The sequence below is a fragment of the Salvelinus alpinus genome, chromosome 1 (assembly GCF_045679555.1).
Source record: "Salvelinus alpinus chromosome 1, SLU_Salpinus.1, whole genome shotgun sequence".
Classification (NCBI taxonomy): domain Eukaryota; kingdom Metazoa; phylum Chordata; class Actinopteri; order Salmoniformes; family Salmonidae; genus Salvelinus; species Salvelinus alpinus.
Window position 1 is genome coordinate 80,493,270 of NC_092086.1, and position 21,075 is coordinate 80,514,344.

General features: G+C 42.4%; 3 protein-coding genes and 1 pseudogene across 6 annotated transcripts in view; 3 read left to right on the plus strand and 1 right to left on the minus strand.

The window, feature by feature from the left end:
• Positions 1-2,224: 2,224 nt before the first annotated feature.
• On the minus strand, positions 2,225-8,496 carry styxl1 (serine/threonine/tyrosine interacting-like 1). 4 transcript variants are annotated; one of them, XM_071327793.1, is made up of 9 exons: positions 8,361-8,496; positions 4,762-4,882; positions 4,540-4,601; positions 4,286-4,385; positions 3,401-3,534; positions 3,108-3,253; positions 2,906-3,003; positions 2,679-2,791; positions 2,225-2,449 (listed from the first exon to the last, which is right to left on the minus strand). In XM_071327793.1, exons 2-9 carry the CDS (start codon positions 4,862-4,864, stop codon positions 2,318-2,320), a joined length of 888 nt encoding a protein of 295 aa, XP_071183894.1. In that variant the 5' UTR covers positions 4,865-4,882; positions 8,361-8,496; the 3' UTR covers positions 2,225-2,317. The 4 variants fall into 4 exon arrangements, with proteins under 4 accessions (XP_071183894.1, XP_071183893.1, XP_071183892.1 ...); XM_071327792.1 differs by having other exon boundaries at positions 8,355-8,489; XM_071327791.1 differs by lacking the exon at positions 8,361-8,496 and adding an exon at positions 5,973-6,168.
• On the plus strand, positions 6,518-14,185 carry LOC139564789 (proline-rich protein 11-like; annotated as a pseudogene).
• Positions 14,186-14,317: 132 nt separating this feature from the next.
• Positions 14,318-18,609, plus strand: LOC139531114 (nonsense-mediated mRNA decay factor SMG8-like). Its single transcript, XM_071327790.1, has 4 exons — positions 14,318-15,854; positions 16,533-16,678; positions 16,801-17,730; positions 18,001-18,609. The coding sequence occupies exons 1-4, from the start codon at positions 14,318-14,320 to the stop codon at positions 18,214-18,216; spliced, it is 2,829 nt and encodes a 942-aa protein (XP_071183891.1). The 3' UTR covers positions 18,217-18,609.
• Positions 18,610-19,364: 755 nt separating this feature from the next.
• The window catches only part of LOC139531176 (protein yippee-like 1), a 38,136-nt gene continuing 36,425 nt past the window's right edge, over positions 19,365-21,075 (plus strand). Inside the window, exon 1 of the mRNA XM_071327795.1 lies at positions 19,365-19,572. The gene's annotated coding sequence lies outside the window, so the exon portion shown is untranslated. The remainder of the gene's footprint in view (positions 19,573-21,075) is intronic.

The following is a 21,075-nucleotide window of genomic DNA, read 5'->3' on the forward strand; positions in this document are numbered from 1 at the left end:
TAGTAATGCAAGTTGCGGTCTCATAATGAGACATTTAGACAAAATGAACAAAGCACAGACTCAGCTAGTGGCTTATTACTGCAGAGTGAGCTTTCTTGACACAGCTGAATATGTACACACAGTTTCGTGATTGTCAGTGCATGGCCTGTAATATCTCCGACCCATTCTCGTAATCTCACACACCATTAAATCTTGGGTGATGCTGAAAGTGACAAGCTGCATTTCTCAGAAGAACAATGTGTTTCAGAAATTAAACAAGAAACGAAAACACGTTTGATAAAAAGGTGCAACAGAAAAATGTACATGCTTTACAAGACAACTGTATAAAATAGACAAAAAGTACATTAGTATAAAACACCTTTGGCACATATTCTTTTGAATAAATAGTTGGGTTCGTAACAATGTCCAGTTATCTTTCTCTTCAAGTCTTATAGGCTCTTGGACGTGTCTTGGTTGTGGATGTACTTATGGTAGACCACACCAAGTGTGGTGGAAAAGTTCCCATGAAAAACACGCGGTAGGAGCAGCCACACATGAAAACCTGGAGGGTGGGGAGGACAGGTTAGGAATAAAGTAACAAATGTTTACTTTCAATTTGGCTGGCAACAAAATACATGAGACACATAAGGAGCTTGACACATTAATATTGGCATTGTCAATAAAGGAAGTTGTCAAGTTTCATTGATTTTATCCGTGAAATGAAAAGAGCATCTGTGAAATGCACTGACATGTCACTCTCTACACTCTGGGAGCTGGGCCATCCTGCACAGTGATATGCCGTTGTAGAGCTGCCAGAACTACAAACACATAGAACACAGTGGTGTCGCCCTCCCTCTTGCGCAAGGCATACAAGTGCAGTGACATCAATATCCAGAAATAACTTTGGCACTTTCAATACCCTAAATTGCTGAGAAAAGGATGGACTATGACCCCCCCCCCCCCCATCATTTTGGTCATGTTCCTCTTAAACACGTGATCAGTGAGTAGTCATGATGACACACAACGATGTGTGACTTCTCTCTCACCAACTGTCAAATCCATGTTGTGACTCTCTCCCAGGGCTCGACGTCTCTACAGACAGCCACTCTGGTAATAGTACTGGAGAAACTGAACAAAACCTGTTTTGCACAGAAAACACAATATAATGGTACTGTATTAATACTGAAACTGTTCTACTTCTCCCCAGGTTTCAGATCAATCCCATTTTAATTTAAAGATGAATTAGTTGACATTTCTATTCAAAAGTTGAATAGTGTCATTTGTTTTGAATAATGATGGCCTCAGATAAAAACAACTGTATGCCACTCCATTGTCATTTTATCTCTAACTTAATGATATTAGAGTTGTGACTTACTTTGGTACAAGCAATATGTGAGGAACTGATTACTGAACATCTGGTCGAGAATGCCTTCCGTCTTGTAGGACGGACAGGGCAGTTAGCTGCCCCAGTCAACTGTAAGTGCTGTTATGGTGAAGTGAAAACTTATAGGAGCAACATCGGCTCAGCCGCAAAGTGGTAGGCCACACAAGCTCACAGAACGGGACCGCTGATTTGTTGGAAAGGTGGCATCCTATGACTGTGCCACTTTGAAAGTCACTGAGCTCTTCAGTAAGGCCATTCTCCTGCCAATGTTTGTTTATGGAGATTGCATGGCTGTGTGCTCAATTTTATACACCTGTCAGCAACAGGTGTGGCTGAAATAGCCGAATCCACTAATTTGAAGGGGTGTCCACATACTTTTGTATATATAGAGTGTATGTATTATTAGAGCAAGATCATGGTGTGCCACTGTCCCGTTCTTTTCATTACATTGATTGCATAATCCTGAAAAATTGACACTTGCAAGAAGAAACGTTGTCCCTGTGTCATTCATCATTCCTATAGAATTCTCAGGACCTATCATTCCAGAATATCAGCAGGGCAAACGTATCAATGTGTATGTGTTTTTAGATGATCCCTGAGTCTTCAGAAAGCATGGTATTACAATACATACGGAAAGTGAATATCTTACAATGAAATTGTGATCAGTAAGCCTCACCAGCAATGGCCTGACAAGCGATGCTTGCACGCTGGTTCTTAGTACCACATAAGTGTGTGTGTGTGTGTGTGTATGAGCATACTTCAAATATTTGTCAGAAGAAGTTGGTGCTCAGTGCATACAAATGTTATCAACCACCCAAGAAGGCCCATTTAAAGAAGGTAGAAAACTTCATGACAAAAATATCCATGTCTTTTTTTATTTTCATTGGGTAATTATAGTCCCAGTGATTTACAGGGCTCTTCTAGACTCATTGAAATGAACAATTATCCATCATCTCAATAGCGGGGCTCTGCAATATCAGTCATTCTTCTACCCAGTGTGTGCAGCTCCCAGTCGGACAGCTGTTGTACAAAGCCTCGGTTTGGCCTCATGTTGGTTTTACATTGCAGGACATGCTCCCAGACCTCCTTCAGTGAAAAAAGTGCCATCGATATCATAATGGAGTGGGAGGAATAACAGAAAAATTAGCAGCTCACCAAATTCAGCAACAAAATATTATACAGTAAACACACAGTATTTTCATTACTAAGCCAAACATTTTTCAGATTCCAAAACCAGGAACTGGAACAGCCTGAACTTCTTCTATTTCTATTACACATTCCAAAGAAGACGCTAAAGTACATAAACATGACTTGCCCCCAGTGTATATTTCAAGTGGTGCAAAAGAAAAGCCATGGCCGCAGCACTACAGCGGCTTATTCCATGACTTGAAAAGATCAAAACTGCAGATCCAGTGTTGAGACGAGAGGCTAAAAGGGAACCATTTTCAACACGATAATAAACATAATATTAATAAACAAATAGTAACAACAAGTAATAACAAGTAACATCTAAAAAAGTGGAACAAAATACATTCAGCTCACCAATAAAAACACAAATCCTCTCAAAACTGGAGTACAGATCAGCCTCCACTGAATCTGACACATTGATGTGAAGGATGGTGTGGTTTCCTTTTTCAAACCTAATTTCAAAAAGAAAAAAGTTGTATTCAAACATAATAATTTTTTATGAACATTCATCCATAGTACTTGCTACTTTGACATGTAAATATGAGTCCTCACGCACATGTGACAACTGTCTTCAGAGACATTGACAAGGGCGCTCAGTTTCAGATCTTTTAGGACATGGGGATTGATGGCCTGCTTGTAATTGCCCAAGTAGAGTTGACCTGGTAAGAGCTCCACTGGATAAGGTCTCAAGCTCTCCAATTCCTACAAAGTCACAATAATGAAACAGACAGGAGCACAATCTACGTAAATCAGCACATTGAAAGACTCTTATCACCTGAGTATGTTTTTCTTTTTCTCAACAGGCTCTCACAATATTTAGCAAAGGTTTTGACGCAATGGAGGCGTTACCTTTATGGTGTAAAGGATTTTCTGTGTCCTGAAGAAAGGATAAAAGGCTGAGAACCTCTGATAGCCTCCTTTCAGAATCTGGACAGGATAGCGGCTTGATTTTGTCAGGGCCTCAGCGCACTCAATAGCCTCACCTACAAACACACACACACAGAATAACTACAAACCATTCTTACCCATCTCAGGCTCCCGAGTGGCGCAGCGGTCTAAGGCACTGCATCTCAGTGCTAGAGATGTCATCACAGACCCTGGTTTGATTCCAGGCTGTATCACAACTGGCCTTGATTGGGAGTTCCATAGGGCAGCGCACAATTGGCCCAGCGTCGTCCGGGTTAGGGTTTGGCCAGGGTAGGCCATCATTGTAAATAAGAATTTGTTTTTAACTGACTTGCCTAGTTAAATAAAGGTAAAAAAAATAAAAAATATCGCCCTAATGGGATATCATGGATCTAATACTATTGTCTGGTTCATTCAATCATTGACAAGCTGGTTTGATTCAATCAAAAACAGTTGAGATTCATTTACTTTAGCCTCACAGAGCTTAATTGAAACTAATCAAACACATAAAGAAAAGTCATATTTTTCATAAAATTATTTTATTAAAATCGATCCCTCATAGTGTGACTCCCGAGTGGCACAGTGGTCTAAGGCACTGCATCTCAGTGCTAGAGGCGTCACTAAAGACCCTGGTTCGATTCCAGGCTGTATCACAACTGGCCTTGATTGGGAGTCCCATAGGGTGGTGCACAATTGGCCCAGCGTCGTCTGGGTTAGGCCAGGGTAGGCTTTCATTGTAAATAAGAATTTGTTCTTAACTGACATTCCTAGTTAAATAAAGGTTAAATAAAAAATGGTCAGTGACCAGGCTGGTGATGTTCAGCTCACCTGAACCTTGTAAAGAACTGGTGCTGCTGTCATAAACCACAATATACCTCATACTCTCCACTTCCACTCCTACAGGCATAATGAGTTTTCCTTTAGAGTCCTGTAGAGTAAAACAATGACATCTTACTTATTACACTGCCGAACATTGCAACGTGTATTTCAAAATGGCAAAAATAATTGAAGCACAGTATTGTCATCCTAAGGTGGGATGAGCTAGTGTTGTAATGTGTTAATAACTGATTTGACATGCATACCCATTTTGCATTTCTGGCAGTAATGATATGGCTGGCATTGTACTGTCCTTTAGCACGGGCATCTGAGGAAACAGCATAACCATTTGTCCACTTTTCATAATAGGCAACTTTGAGTGTATTATATTGGACTGAATCTTAGAAATAAGTAACATTTATCAACACAATGGATTTGTTTTAATCGTGTTGAACTGATATGAATGTCTGCCCCTACCTGGCTCTTACCAATCAAACAGAGGAAGTTGAACTCTGCCAGTCTGGACAGGCGAGTGTACTGGTTGAGAATGTTGTAAAGCTCAGACGCCTCACAAAAGGTTGTTCCAGCCATTGTAGGAAACCTGACAACCTGAAAATAAAAAGTCAGTGTTTTGAAAACCCTGCATTGGACTACAAATTTACTAGCTAGTTAGCTCGTTCACCTCGTGCTTCAAATACTAACTTGTGAAGAATACAAATATTTGTTTTCGCTGTACATCAACATATTTCTGCAGCTAGTTAGTCGAGTTTGCAAACTAACATCAGAAATCGTAGAGAACCCTAGTTAGCACAAAAAATACTGAGCCTAATGTTTGTCTCTGCCATATATGAATTAGGAATTAGAAAACTAGAATGGCCATGAACCATTTTATTACAGGATGAAGGTCATCCATTTTGGTCAGGGAGTTGGTCAACTAGTGCTGTGATAAGATATTGTGTAAAATAATGAATTTGAATGATTGATCTGCACTGTATGTTTGTTAGCTAGCTAGCCAGACAGTTTTAGAGGGATTAATGATTCAATACATTTTTCAAATTAACTGCCAATATGCCAACATTCCAATCAAACAATGCAGGCACACAGCCATTCACTGGCTGAAATCAGTTGACGATAGGACTTAGAGACAAGTTGTATTTGCAACAAGTACTGATATTGTATCATATAAAAGCACTCACAGCTTTCAAATACATATTTTTCAAAACGAACGTTCGAAACAATATTGTGACTAAACACGCAACCCATGACAATGAACTCACAGATTTCCAAGAAAACAAAAATGTAGACATTTATGGTATGCATACATATATTTGAGATGCTATTTATAAATCAAATTGGTATAAAACCCCTATAAACTGTATTTATAGTTATATGACAATATTTTAGGTTGACAATTTATGATGTAACACATGCCTTACTTGTATTTTCCTGTATAAGTATAATCAGGATTATGTCTCTACTGCCAATCATTCCAATTAGACTACTTTGGGATTTTCCCTGACCATCGCAATATGACTCCCATTTGTACCCCATTCTGGAACTTTGAGGTTTATGACATAGCCCATCTAGTAATTTAATAAGATATCGTATGGTTTCTGCTAACAACACATGATTGGCTAACTAATTCACTAATGTTGCTAGTAAAAACCTGCAGGTAGTTAGGGTTAGGGCAAAATCTTACCTGGTTAAAATGACAAAATGACTTTTTCCACTCAAGGTAACTAACCAAAGGCGGTTAGTTACAACATTTCTGAAACATATTTGAGCAAAACACACGCAATATGAAGGAAAGGTTTGTTTAGGTTTTGTTGCTCGGTAATACAATAACCGGCATTGCGGTTGGCTGTACAGTACTAATCTGTGATTGGACATTCTACCTACGTTCTTGGGATGTGTTCGGGTGCGTTCGTAAATTCCCTCTGCCTATCTTTACTATTTTAGAAAAATCGCACTATGACCATTTTACTCGCCCTAGCAGAGCTGGTTAGGGTGTTTTCATGTTATCCAGAGCGTTGGTGGCTGTAACCATGCTGTTGGCAACATTTTAATAACCCTTTTTGCCGACGTTTACTGAAACCGGCCGTATTCAATGGGTGTTGAGCGTTCGTAAATTCATCAGTTATTCTATTCTGCGCTCTGCACACTCAGACGACAGTGCTCAGAAATCGGAGCAGATTGTCAGAGCAAATTTACGAACGCACCCGTATTCAGTAGCCTATCCACGTACGTCTTCATCCAGCTGTTTGTAATACATTTCCTGATTTGTTGAAGCGAATTTATTACTACATTTTGAAAGCCTTTGCTTGTTGTTAAACAGCAAAGATTGTACACATATATGTTGTATTCTCTAGTTTGAATACGGTTTTATGGCTGGATCATGGGTATGTAACGTCAGTTATTCATGTCACTAACGTTAACTTGCGTGAATAGGCAAAAAATATGAGACATCTGGATTAAACTACCGCCACGAATAACGTTAGCTAGCTAGCATTATGTGTTGCAAAAGTGCTGCTGGCAGCAAAACTAATTTGTATAGCTATGCATTCGTTTGGCTGATGAAGCAGAATGTGTTGACAGCTTATATTGATTCTTTAAAACAGTTTTGTAGATGTAGGTATATAAAAAAGCAGTTAGTCCAGCCTGCTTGTAACCGACTAAACTCCACGATTTACGATGGAGTTGAGCTGTGACGAGTGTGGGCGCACTGGAGCGCGACTTCACATAAAATCAACAATGTTGTGTGTAATTGCGGGCTATTCTTTGGGTGCTGAACCATGTAGTTTTTAATAAAAACGGACTTGTATGTGACGTCGGAGCTATAGTCTGTCCACACTAGTCGCCAATCAACTGCATCGCAAATCGTGGAGTTGAGTTTAATCGGCTAGCCTGTTAAAAAAATATATAATGTTTAACCCTTTTATTTAACGAGGCAAGTCAGTTTGTAGTTAATAGGTTAGCGAGTTATGGTTACAATTAAGATACTCAATTATTGGACCTAGGTTATAGGCTGCCTAAAGAAAACATGGCTGGCTAACGTTAGTTTGTAAAATTAGATCTTGCCCAAATACCATGGCAGCCAAAACATTAAAAGTGTGTGTGTTGCACCCACAACATTACAAGTGTGTGTGAATTTACGTTTGGTGTGTAAAATATACTGAACAAAAATATAAATGCAACAATTAACGATTTTACCGAGTTACAGTTCATATGAGGAAATCTGTCAATTTAAGTTAATTAATTAGGCCCTAATCTATGGATTTCACATGACTGGACAGGGGCACAGCCATGGGTAGGCCTGGGAGGGCATAGGCCCACCCACTTGGGAGCCAGGCCCAGCCAATCAGAATTAGTTTTTCCCCCCACAAAAGAGCTTTATTACAGACATAAATACTCCTCAGTTTCATCAGCTGACCGGGTGGCTGGTCTCAGATGATACCGTTGGTCCTGAAGAAGTCGGATGTGGAGGTCCTGGGCTGGCGTGGTTACACGTGGTCTGCAGTTGTGAGGCCGGTTGGACGTACTGCCAAATTCTCTAAAACGATGTTGGTGGCTTATGGTAGTGAAATTAACATAACATTTTCTGGCAACAGCTCTGGTGGACATTCCTGCAGTCAGCATGCCATTTGCACGCTCCTTCAAAACTTCAGACATCTGTTGCATTGCGTTGTGACAAAACTGCACATTTTGAGTGACCTTTTATTGTCCCCAGCACAAAGTGCACATGTGTAAGTGTAACCGGTGTGAAATGGTTAGCTAGTTAGCGGGGTGCTCACTAATAGTGTGATATAGCGCAAGTCGGTGATGTCACTCGCTCTGAGACCTTGAAGTAGTTGTTTCCCTTGTTCTGCAAGGGCCACGGCTTTTATGGAGCGATGAGTAAAGATGCTTCGAGGGTGACTGTTGTCGCTGTGTGCAGAGGGTTCCTGGTTCAAGCCCAGGTAGGGGCAATGAGAGGGACGGAAACAAAACTGTTACATAATGATCAAGTTTTTTCAGCTCATGAAACACTTACATGTTGCATTTATATTTATGTTCAGTATAAATAAGTAACTTGTGCACTAACCCATACATATTTTGAAATGTAACTGAATCCGACTCTCTTCACTGTGCCTTTAGGGACCAAGCAAAGCCTTCCTGCGACGAAGAAAGAAGAGGGCCAGCAGCAGACGCTGGGGGGCTGTTATGAGTAAAAGGCTTCAGGAAACACAAGAGCCCATCATCACACCTGTAACGACATAGTGAGTCAATTTATGGCTGTCATCACTGCAACATTTTAGTTCATACATAAATTATGTTTACATATATACAGTTGAAGTCGGAAGTTTACATACACTTAGGTTGGAGTCATTTAAAACTCATTTTTCAACCACTCCACAAATTTCTTGTTAACAAACTATAGTTTTGGCAAGTTGGTTAGGACATCTACTTTGTGCATGACACAAGTTATTTTCCCAACAATTGTTTACAGACAGATTATTTCACTTATAATTCACTGTATCACAATTCCAATTCCAGAAGTTTACATACACTAAGTTGACTGCCTTTAAACAGCTTGGAAAATTCCAGAAAATTATGTCATGGCTTTAGAAGTTTCTGATAGGCTAATTGACATAATTTGAGTCAATTGAAGGTGTACCTGTGGATGTATTTCAAGGCCTACCTTCAAACTCATGCCTCTTTGCTTGACATCATGGGAAAATCAAAAGAAATCAGCCAAGACCTCAGGAAAAACAATTGTAGACCTCCACAAGTCTGGTTCATCCTTGGGAGCAATTTCCAAACGCCTGAAGGTACAACGTTCATCTGTACAAACAACAGTACGCAAGTATAAACACCATGGGACCACGCAGCCATCATACCGCTCAGGAAGGAGACACGTTCTGTCTCCTAGAGATGAACGTACTTTGGTGCAGTAAAACGAGTCCTATATCGACATAACCTGAAAGGCCGCTCAGCAAGGAAGAAGCCACTGCTCCAAAACCGCCATAAAAAAGCCAGACTACGGTTTGCAACTGCACATGGGTACAAAGATCGTACTTTTTTGAGAAATGTCTGGTCTGATGAAACAAAAATAGAACTGTTTGGCCATAATGACTATCGGAGGAAAAAGGGGGACGCTTGCAAGCCGAAGAACACCATCCCAACCGTGAATCACGGGGGTGGCAGCATCATGTTGTGGGGGTGCTTTGCTGCAGGAGGGACTGGTGCACTTCACAAAATAGATGGCATGATAAGGAAAGAAAATTATGTGGATATATTGAAGCAACATCTCAAGACATCAGTCAGGAAGTTAAAGCTTGGTCGCAAATGGGTCTTCCAAATGGACAATGACCTCAAGCATACTTCCAAAGTTGTGGCAAAATGGCTTAAGGACAACAAAGTCAAGGTATTGGAGTAGCCATCACAAAGCCCTGACCTCAATCCTGTGGGCAGACCTGAAAAAGAGTGTGCGAGCAAGGAGGCCTACAAACCTGACTCGGTTACACCAGCTCTGTCAGGAGGAATGGGCCAAAATTCACCCAACTTATTGTGGGAAGCTTGTGGAAGGCTACCTGAAATGTTTGACCCAATGCTACCAAATACTAATTGAGTAATTAAATTAAACTTCTGACCCAATGGGAATGTGATGAAAGAAATGAAAGCTGAAATAAATCATTCTCTCTACTATTATTCTGACATTTCACATTCTTAAAATAAAGTGGTGATCTTAACTGACCTAAGACAGGGGATTTTTACTGGGATTAAATGTCAGGAATTGTGAAAAACTGAGTTTAAATGTATATGGCTAAGGTGTATGTAAACTTCCGACTTCAACTGTACCTACTCATTCCAGGGTTTTTCATTATTTTTACTATTTTCTACATTGCACAATAATAGTGAAGATGTCAAAACTATGAAATAACACATATGGAATCATGTCGTAAACAAAAAAGTGTTTGAAGAATCCCAAATATATTTTGATTTGTCTAAGTAGCCACCCTTTGCCTTGATGACAGCTTTGTACACTCTTGGCATTCTCTCAACCAGCTTCACCTGGAATGCTTTTCCAACAGTCTTGAAGGAGTTCCCGCATATACTGAGCACTTGTTGACTGCATTTCCTTGAACTCTGCGGTCCAACTCATCCCAAACAATCTCAATTGGGTTGAGGTCTGGTGATTGTGGAGGCGAGGTCATCTGATGCAGCATTCCATCACTCTCCTTCTTGGTCAAATAGCCCTTACACAGCCTGGAAGTGTTTTGGGTCATTGTCCTGTTGAAAAACAAATGATAATGACACTAAGCGCAAACCAGATGGGATGGCGTATTGCTGCAGAATTCTGTGGTAGCTATGCTGGTTGCGTGCCTTGAATTCTAAATAACTCACAGACAGTGTCAACAGCAGAGCATCATCACACCTCCTCTATGCTTCACGGTGGGAACCACACATGCAGAGATCATCCGTTCACCTACTCTGCGTCTCACAAAGACACAGCGGTTGGAACCAAAAATCTTAAATTTGTACTCAACAGACGAAAAGACAGATTTCCACCTATCTAATGTCCATTGCTCATGTTTAACTTTTAACAAGGCACACATGTTAATTGAAATGCATTCCAGGTAACTGCCTCATGACGCTGGTTGAGAGAATGCTAAGAGTGTGCAAAGCTGTCATCAAGGCAAAGGGTGACTACTTCGAAGAATTTGTTTAACACTTTTTTGGGGGGTTACTACATAATACCATATGTGTTATTTCATAGTTTTGATGTCTTCACTTATTGTAGAAAATAGTAAAAATAAAGAAAACCCCTTCAATGAGTAGGTGTGTCCAAACATTTGACTGGTACTGTATATATAATGTATTCCTGCAAACACATGCTTTTAAATAGATAGTTATTAACTCAATGACTGGAAGTCTGTGGGAACAGCTAGCATGTCATTGTGCTAACACTAGTAGCAATGCACCCCCACTACCCCACCACTGCTGGGGGAAAAATCATAGGGGAAACACTGGTTATCTACAATGTCAACATGAATCTATGGCTGGCTGAATGATCATGCACAAGAAGGTGGACAATCCTATCAACTCATAACCCTTATCATTCTGTGTGTATTTTCTTAAAACTTGGAAATTGTGACCCAATCACCCAAAACCAGTCCAGCGCAACTAGAAGAAGGGTGTCAGAGTGTTGCTGCTGGCATTTGGCAGGATATTCCAAATCTGGAGGAACAGCCTGAGCCAGGTAAGTTTCTACAGCAAGGCTATGTTTCTAACAGGGCTGTTTTGGTTGAAGGAAAATGTTATGTTAGATTTCATTCCCAAACATTTGCCTCTATGATTCGCTCTGTCAGTTACACTGACCCAATTTCTACTTCCATCTATCTATTGCAGTCATTTGCTGGATTTTTGGAAAAAAAATCCTCTGGTGGGGGTATGCCAAACAGAGACCCTCCAGAATCAAATTGCTGAGAGGGAGATGGGTGCCTTGCATTCTGCTCTTCAGGTGAGACACCAACAATTACACTCCTCTGAACATACCTCATGGTATGATCATGTGACAAAAAGCCACATGCAGTAATGCGTCACCAAAGCCTATCTTGTTTCAGCAGGGTGGTAAGACTGGATGCCACTGCCATGGGACTGTGGCTGGTAGTTCAGTCTGTCTCATGTTTCCTCCTACCCTTCTTCCATTAGGCTGTGGCTCCAGTGTGGACCCTCTTCCTGCTCTCACACCACCACCACCTTCTCCATCCACCACTTTCCTGCAACCCTACATCCCTACAAAAAGAGTGGCTTCCAATACTCAACAGGTAAGAATATAATAACTCATCTTTTTATTTGGTGGTCATAGATCGATTTCTGTCCCGTGTGGTTCAGTTGGTAGAGCATGGTGCTTGCATCGCCAGGGTTGTGGGTTCAATTCCCACGGTGGACGAGTACGAAAATGTACTGTATGCACTCACTACCGTAAGTCGTTCTGTACAAGAGTGTCTCCTAAATTACTCAAATGTAAAATGTATTCTCTCCTATGATCTGACCTCTCTGTCACTAAGGAGAAGCAGGACATATAGGTGGCCATGACCCTCAGGGATTTACAGGCTGTTAAACTGAGAGGTTATTGTCAGCAGTGTGAAATCAAAGGTAAGCAATGTATATCCTTAGCATACTCAAAAATTTCTGCTTCCACCTGTCCAAAATGGAAGCTTCACAGGACACTCCCACATAGCATGCAGTAATGTGCCTGACTCTTTCTTGCATTTCCAGCATAAGAATGTACAACAAGGCCATTGTCTGAAAAATGGGTATGTCTTTTATTTTAGAGGACTCCAGAGAAGATGCATGACCCTCTGGTCACTGTGGCAGACCTGCAGAATGTCCGTCTGAAACGATCCCACTGCCAACTGCCCCCTAAACTTCTCAAACACCTTAGCTTTGGCAGGTAAACATATCCCATATTTCTTAATCGGCTGCCATTTGTTTTGTGACCAGGAGATAGCACAGTGTTCTCCATCATGGTCCTGGGGACCCACCACATGTTGTCCAGGCTTTTTTCCCCAGGCCAGTTATGATAATTAAATAATGTTTATCAGGCCTGGAACAAAAGCCTGCACACCAGGATTGAAGAACAGTTTTTCAAACATTTGTTTTCTTGATTGGATTTATGTTGTGTTATTGTGGAGATTATCAAATGTTATTTCCCACTCTAGAACACCTACCAAAAGCCCTATGAATCTGCGTACACAGCTGAAAAGGGTTCAAATCAATAGGTAATGCATTTCAACACTCAAGTGCTTTATTCTGGGGTTCTTGTGTAACCTGAAAACAGGAAGTCAAAGGACTATCATCAAGTGAGAGCTGAGTTTGACTACTCTTTAGGAGTCCTGGTGGCACTCCTCTGTTTGATAAGGAGAATATGGAGACGGGCACTGGCCTCACCCCCATCATGACTCAGGCCCTGCGATGCAAGTTCCAGGTAGATCACTCTTTACAGAGCCTGTGGCTTATGCATGTGTGGTTTAAAGGTGTGTCCCCTTTGTCACCACTTATATTGTTCTGTATCCCCTCAGAGTGCCTTACCACGAGGACTGTCTCCAAAGGCAAAGAATCTCAACGAAAGCTTTGATCAAAACTGAGACATTTGTTGATGTATACACAGATGTCGATCGAGACTAGTTCAAATGTAACGGAAAGGCAGCTGCCATGATGAAAAGTTCCAGTGTTGTATGAGGACGGTATGCAAGCTATAGATGTAACTATTGGCACAATGCACATTCTCTAGCACTTTCTGGTTTCCACTGCTAAATGGGTTTCTGCATTCCATTGCTGGATGTGTTATTTCATACTTTTTCCATTGTTGAATGAGTTACTAAGTGCTAGGTAGATTGAGGATGAAAAGAGGAAACACTTGTCTTGGACCACAATTTTAAACATAGGTTTGGTCAATCCCAACACTGCCTCAAAACTGCATGCTTCTTGGAACAGTGACACCAAGGAGGATGTTAAGTGAGCGATACTGAGATTTAAAAGGCAGTAGTTGAGATACTCTGAACATGTTGTGGAAACAATCGATGATATGTTACTTGGAATGAGTGAGAAGCATCACTTGGTTTGAATGTGGTTTCAGTTTAATCTTTTCTATGAGGAAGTCAATTTTAACTGTTGTAAATGTATCTGAGGATCTATGTTTGGAAATTGCACATTGACTGGGGGACCCTATGTTTGAGCTATTTCACGCTATTTGTTACTTTTTCCAAAAAGCTTCTTGCATTATCTTTTGATTTTCAAAACATTTTAACATTTTCAGCACATTGTTTTAAAAAGTATTTTAACCACTTAAAAAGTATTTTAAATACAATTTAATTTGTGATTTCCTAGACATGTTTAGGAAACACCAAATAAATGAACAAAAAAAATAATGTACCTGTTTAGGTTGCTGGAACGCAGAAAAGGTATGTTGTTTCTACCACAGAAGTATAAGGTTTCTACACGGAACATTTTACTTGTGTTCACGGAAAGTGGCCTTGTGCGCAGCTGTTTATCTTCCCCATGATATGGGCGGAAAAAATGGCGTTGCCCGTGAGTGTGGGAGCGCTTCTAGAATCAGAAGTAATAGAGGATCCATTATACAAAGATGAAGGTCTCTGTGTACTTGGTATATTCGGTAAGACTGCAATGCTACCCGGATCACCGAAAGAGTTTCTAATCAACACGCTCGCGGACAAGCACATCTATCCACTATTTGGACTGGATGAGACAGACAATCATAACAGTGGAAGCTTGATTCAGGCGTACTACAGCCAAGAAAACCGCGTATTGTATCTGGTGCTTACTTCAGTTTGTGACAACCGACAGCTTTTGTGGGCGTGTGAGTCTTTGAGTACGGGCGTCGGACACTCGGAGGCGCACGAATTCTGGAAAGGAGCGGATAAACAGCATTGCTTAGCATTGCTTTACCTATTCTCGTTGTGCCATGTCCTGCTACTGGTCCATCCTACATGCTGTTTTGATGTCACCTATGACAGATTGTTCCGTGCTCTGGATGCACTTCGCCAGAAAGTTCTGCCACTACTACGTGCTGCAATCAAGGATTCGATAATATCCAAAGAATGGAAGGTGAACTGCCGGCCCTGTCCCCCTCGCCTGCTATTCGTATTCCAGATGAATGGAGCCCTGCGAAGCTATGGTGGAAATGGTTCAGACCCTTCTGGAGGAAATGCTGATAAGCCCAAGAAACACTCGCCAAGGAGACGCCTCCAGCATGCATTGGAAGACCAGATATATCGCATTTTCCGGAAAAGTCGGGTCCTCACCAACCAGAGCAGTAATTGCTTATTCACTGTCCCTGCTAACCAAGCGTTTGTTTACGTGGTGCCTGGGCCAGAGGAGGACCCAGTGGCAGCCGTGCTAGGACAGCTGCGCTCCAACTGTGCCCTGAGGGAAAATGACACCAGCACCTTGGTGTCTGGACCCAGGCGCTACCAACAAATGCGTCACTCTGCAAGACAACCATCCTTCAATGTAGAAAGCAGCAGCCTCTCAGGGGGGCAACTAGTAGACTGTAGTCTGAAGGAGTTCCTTTGGCAGCATGTCGAACTGGTGTTGACCAAGAAAGGCTTTGATGACAGCGTTGGTCGCAATCCGCAGCCTTCTCATTTTGAGCTGCCAACCTACTCCAAATGGGCACAAGTGGCCTACAGGCTGCATCAGGTCATGATAGCCAACACAGAGGAGGAAACTGCAGAGCTGGCTGTCAAAGTGCAGAGTCAGCTTAAGTTTTTGGAAGGTTTCCTGGACGCAGATGCCAAGTTCTCTGAGAACCGCTGCCAGAAAGCCCTGCCACTGGCACATAGCGCCTACCAGTCTAACCTTCCCCATAACTATACCACCACTGTACACAAAAACCAACTGACACAAGCACTTCGGGTCTACAGCCAGCATGCACGCGGCGTAGCTTTTCAGCGCTATGCCTTGCAGTTGCATGAGGACTGCTACAAGTTCTGGAGTAATGGGCATCAGTTATGTGAAGAGCGCAGTCTAACAGACCAACACTGTGTGCACAAGTTTCACCTGCTGCCTCAGCCAGGTAAAGCCTCAATCACTATACGGAACATACTACTGTTACTATAATTTCTAAAATAGTTCTTATTTATTACACAAATGAAAGGTATCATAACAGGTATCAACAGAGTTGGTGGTCAGTGTACCTCAGAATATCAATGTTGAATTGTGGTGTTTATTATGGCAAACTGTCTTCTATGGGGTTTTCTCGTTTGTGCAAAAGGCTGTCCTCTGTGACACGGAAACTGATAAGTGGTCGAGGAGTGTGTCAATTTGTTAGTAGGCAAACGGAAGTGTCCTCCTCGATATCCACCTTTCATCGGGGATAGTCATGTATCTTACCGCGAGTTTTGAAATCTGCCACACCCCCTTTGAATCAGCGTTTGTTTTGTCAGAGGAGAAAAACATGCACACATTTAAAAAAAAACAAAAAAAAAAAAAAACAATATGCTACTTATTGTTATCTATATAATGTCTTGCACAACTTAATTTGTTTTGATGACGTTACACATTTATTTTGGGTTCCATCTTGTAAACGTCATTTGCCTAATGACTCACGAGTGGAGAAGGACCGTCTCATTTCAAGCAAGCACATTTCCATCCACGTTCACTCTCCTTGATTAACTTTTACCTTTTTCAAAAAGAGGTGAGAGGATGCATGAGGTGAGCAAATCAATTGATAAAAGGCCATTGTCATCTGCAGATGAGAAGCCAGAGATGGACCGCAACCCGCCCATCCTCAACCACAACAGCAGGGGGCGTTCCACTAGCTCGTGTAACTGTGGCTGGAAGCAAGCCCCTCGTGAGGACCCCTTTGACATCCAAGCTGCCAACTACGACTTCTACCAAGTTAGTATCCACTTCAACAGATCTCTGCAGAGGACACCAGCATAACCCCATGATCTCTTTAAAAATCTATTCAATTGTACTTCAGTCTTGTTTACACTTTGTCTCACTCTGTTGCCTTGTAGATGTTTGAGGAGAAATGCTGCGGGAAGCTGGAGAGGATCGACTTTCCTGTTTTCCAGCCAAGCACCCCAGACCCAGCCCCGGCCTGTGAAGAAACACCCAGACCCACTGAGGTGGCTGCCCCAGTCCCAGTCCCACCGTCAGGTTCAGAGCCTGGGTCAGGGCCATCAGAGGGGGAGAGGCTAAAGGAGAGCATCCCAGCGTCCCACCCGGTGTCCCACACGCCCGGAGAGAGCACCAGCCTCAGCCTGGCCCTCAGCCTGGGCCATTCCACTGACAGCCTAGGGCCTTATGGAGATGGAGGGGGCGGTGAGGGCCAGGAGAAGAGGCCCAGCCTGGTGGATCGCCAGGCCTCCACTGTGGAGTACCTTCCAGGCATGCTCCACTCAGGCTGCTCCAAAGGTCTGCTGCCCAAGTTCTCCAGCTGGTCGCTGGTCAAGCTTGGCCCTGCTAAGACCTACAACCCCCACACTGGCCTGGAGCAGCCAGGCTTCCTGCCTGGCTCCTCCTTCCTCCTGCCCTGGGATGTGGTGATTCGCTCCCGCTCTGAAGAGGAGGTGGGCTTAACTGAGCCCTTGGATGGGGGACCCTCCTCCTGGCCGGCCCCCAACAAAACCGTGGCGGGGAAGCGAGGGAGTGCAGGGGGCCTTGGCCGGGGACGCAGGCGGGATGACGTGGCCCGGGCCTTTGTGGGCTTTGAGTACGAGGACAGTAGGGGCCGGCGTTTCCTCAGCTCAGGACCTGATAAAGTGGTGAAAGTGCTGGGGCCTGGAGGGGCCAAAGAGCCGGCCACCAGGGCCCTGAACACAGACATGCCCCTGTACATTCCCTCTCCAGCCCAGGGGCGTGGCCTAAAGACCCACTACGCCCAGCTGGCGCGCCTCTACATTGTGGTCCCTGACGCCCCCCTGGAGATAACACTCAACCCACAGGTACACTTGCCTGGCATACATTTCCCTATCAACTGGTGTTTGTCACCAGGAATAGATGAGAGGAATTTACTTACCTATCTTGATAGACAAGCTATTATGCTAAACTGTCAGTACAATTACAACTGAACTCATTGTGAGTTCTTAGTGTAGCAATATGCTGTGTAGAGATTAATTTTGTGTTGGCAAATAGTCCCTTTGTTGATTAATGAGAGATGTAATGCTTGATTAATGTTGACTGTAAAACGCTGCCCCTCTTCTTTTTGTTCTTAGGTCCAACCCGGCCCCCCTCCATGTCCAGTGTTCCACCCCGAGCAGACAGAGCTGGTGCTGCCCCCTGATGGCCTGTGGGTCCTACGTTTCCCCTATTCCTATGTCACAGACCGTGGCCCATGCTACCCACCTAAAGAGAACCAGCCCCTGGCCAGCTACAAGGTCCTCAGAGGCATCCTGCGTGCCAACACTGCAAGCCCTCTTCCACCACAGTAACCTCTACTCACACCATAGCACCGCAATGTGACTCTCGCACTTATTTGAAAGGTTAGTTTAAAAATGACTGAGTCAGTTGGACCGTGTTCTCTTGCCTAGTGTTGTTTCATCCCCTAAAATACTATTTCGAGTTAAATAGAATTGTGCTGGGTTAGTTGATTTATGAATGGCAATCTAAAAAGGAAAAAGGTGTTGATCTGCGTCTCCACTTGGATATATTCAAAATTAAGATCTTGTTCTCTGATCTTTTGTTGTTCGTGGTATCTTTTTAACAGGGTTGTCAGGTGGTATTTTCAGCTCTTACACTAAAAGGGCAATCTATATAAAACACTGGAAAATCATGTTTTTGACTGCACTGGGCCTTTAAGGAGAGAATAAATTACATCTTACGGATCCTTGTTTGTTGGCTTTATTCACTGTTATTGTGCACATTCAATACAGCCTGTATAGAGGCTTGTTTTGAGCTAGGATCATTGTTCAGACCACCATATAAAGGTGAGATCACACATCATTACAGTTAGTCATCAATAAATAAAATGGCATGCAACGTTTATGTGAAGCATAGCCACAGAATTCTTAGATCAATGCACAGCACTAGATGTCGCTATTAACCAAGTTATTGAGTGTGGCGTCATGAGAAAGTTCTCTACGTGGGCCCCTAACAAAAACAGTAGTTATTTACCTTGCAGAAAGATGAATAATCCTAAAGTGCTTGGCATGTGTCTTTTTTAATATCCTTTTGTCCTTCAGGCCTGGTATGTATGGATGGCATGATCATGCATGCCTCCAACTTGTATTATTACAATGCTTAAATAAATGGATTGTTCTGCAGGTACAACGTTTGCTGTTGAGCTGTCTACCCGTCATGTATGTAGCCTATTTGTCCATCATGACATAAAAAAAAAACTATCTTGCAATTTGCCCGTGTTGTCTGGTAAATTGAATTGGTAGGCTTACTGAGACAAAGTGTGCAAAGCGTTTCTGTTTATGAACTCCGCTATTGCGGTCTCCCACACGTATGCTTAACGAACAGTAGGCACTTATTTTTCTCCGCGCAACGATTGGTCAGCCATTACCATCTGTAGCCAATGGGCACAATGTTGCTATGCTGTAATGTTACATTGATTGGTTCCCTTGACTGTCCGTCTGCCTCAGACGGGGTACTGTCTTTGCGCAATAACATCAACTCAAGCGGTGCGCTCAGTATCGGATGGACATCCTTCGTTACTTCTTGAGCATTGAAGTTAACGCGTAGAAGCAAACCTTAACCCTCTAAATGGAATGAGAAGGAATTGCCACATAAAGTTGTGATCGGCAAAGCACTAGAGACGACGATTGACTTTTCTCTATCCAAAGGTAAAGGAAATGCTTATTGTTATTGCGCAACTGTAACGGTACATGTTTAAAACGGACTGCATCTTGTCCGAAAGTTCATAATGGGGCCTGAGACTAGATTATAACTATTTGATAACAATTAAACGATAATACGATTCTGACCGACTGTGCTTCGTGTATAACCTACAGGTATAGTATATGATGCGAGTAGGATTGATGTAAAATATACGCGGTGGCACTACATGCGCTGGTTTTAGATTACACAAAGTTGGCAGTGTCGTATTCTGCACCACCGAATCCAAACATTGCTTTTGGTGCATGCGGACGATGGAAGTAGAAATTGCAAAGAGGAATCCGCTATGATATTGTTTCGGTTCTGACATGTTTTTGTTGACAATCATTTTTCATTACTTATGCCATATTAATATAATTGACAAGCTTGTATTGGTTGTTTTAACAGTCATTCAAAATGTTACCATCGTTTAGTGGTTGTAACAATATCCTGTAATAAATGTAACATCTGTTATTGTCATCAGTATTTTGAACCTTTAACAATCTTTCCTAAATGACTCTCAGTGAACCGATAGAGGCCTCTCACTATCTTGCTATAGTTTTTGCTAAAAGACCATACCAAAATAGTGAATCCAGTTTGTAAGGTCGGGCCACATAAACGGATGACAGCTGGTTCCCCTTGACTAGTCTACTCTAAATCTCGACAAAGTTGGCAGAGAGCAAAAGGTTAGCTATTTATACCCACAGTAACATCTCTGTTCATTTTGACATTTTCATTGATATCTAACTTGGTTTCCTATTTAGTCATAATGACCTTACCTGGCATATAAATAATTCAACTTAACAGGTAGTTTTAAAACCACCAAAAGGAAGCTACCTATGGAACACATCATAGCAGATGCATCATGTGATATGGTCAAGAGCTTCCAGCATAAGCATGAAATCAGTGCCAATATGTCAATCAGTGCAACAAAGATATAGCTCTGTGGGAGTGTTGTGTGGGCCAGTAACTGAAAGGTCGCTGGTTCGAATCCCAGAGCCGACTAGGTGAAATATCTGATGTGCCTTTGAGCAAGGCACTTAACCCTAATTGCTCCTGTAAGTTGCTCTGGATAAGAGCATCTGCTAAATGACTGAAATGTTGTTGTTTTTTAATATGTAAAAAAGGTTGTGAGCCCTGGGGCCGCCTGAGTAGGAGGCTTTCTCTCTGTCAGTCGGCATACAAATGGCTGTGTATGGCTAGACCTGAGGTTAGTATGGTAGCACGCTTTGGAATCAATTGCCATCACAGATGCTGGGGGGAAAAATCTGGGCATAATGTCCCTATAGGTGTAGACAGGTACAATACAATGTATAGTAAACCTGGTGATACTCATAGTCAGGAATGTCTTACAATTCAACTTTAATTTCCGCTGAAGAGTGTCCGGTTTTATTTATTCAGTGTCTACTCCATTGTTTTTGCACCTTGTGAGGTAACTATGGTATACGTTCCCTAATGCACATCAGATAATG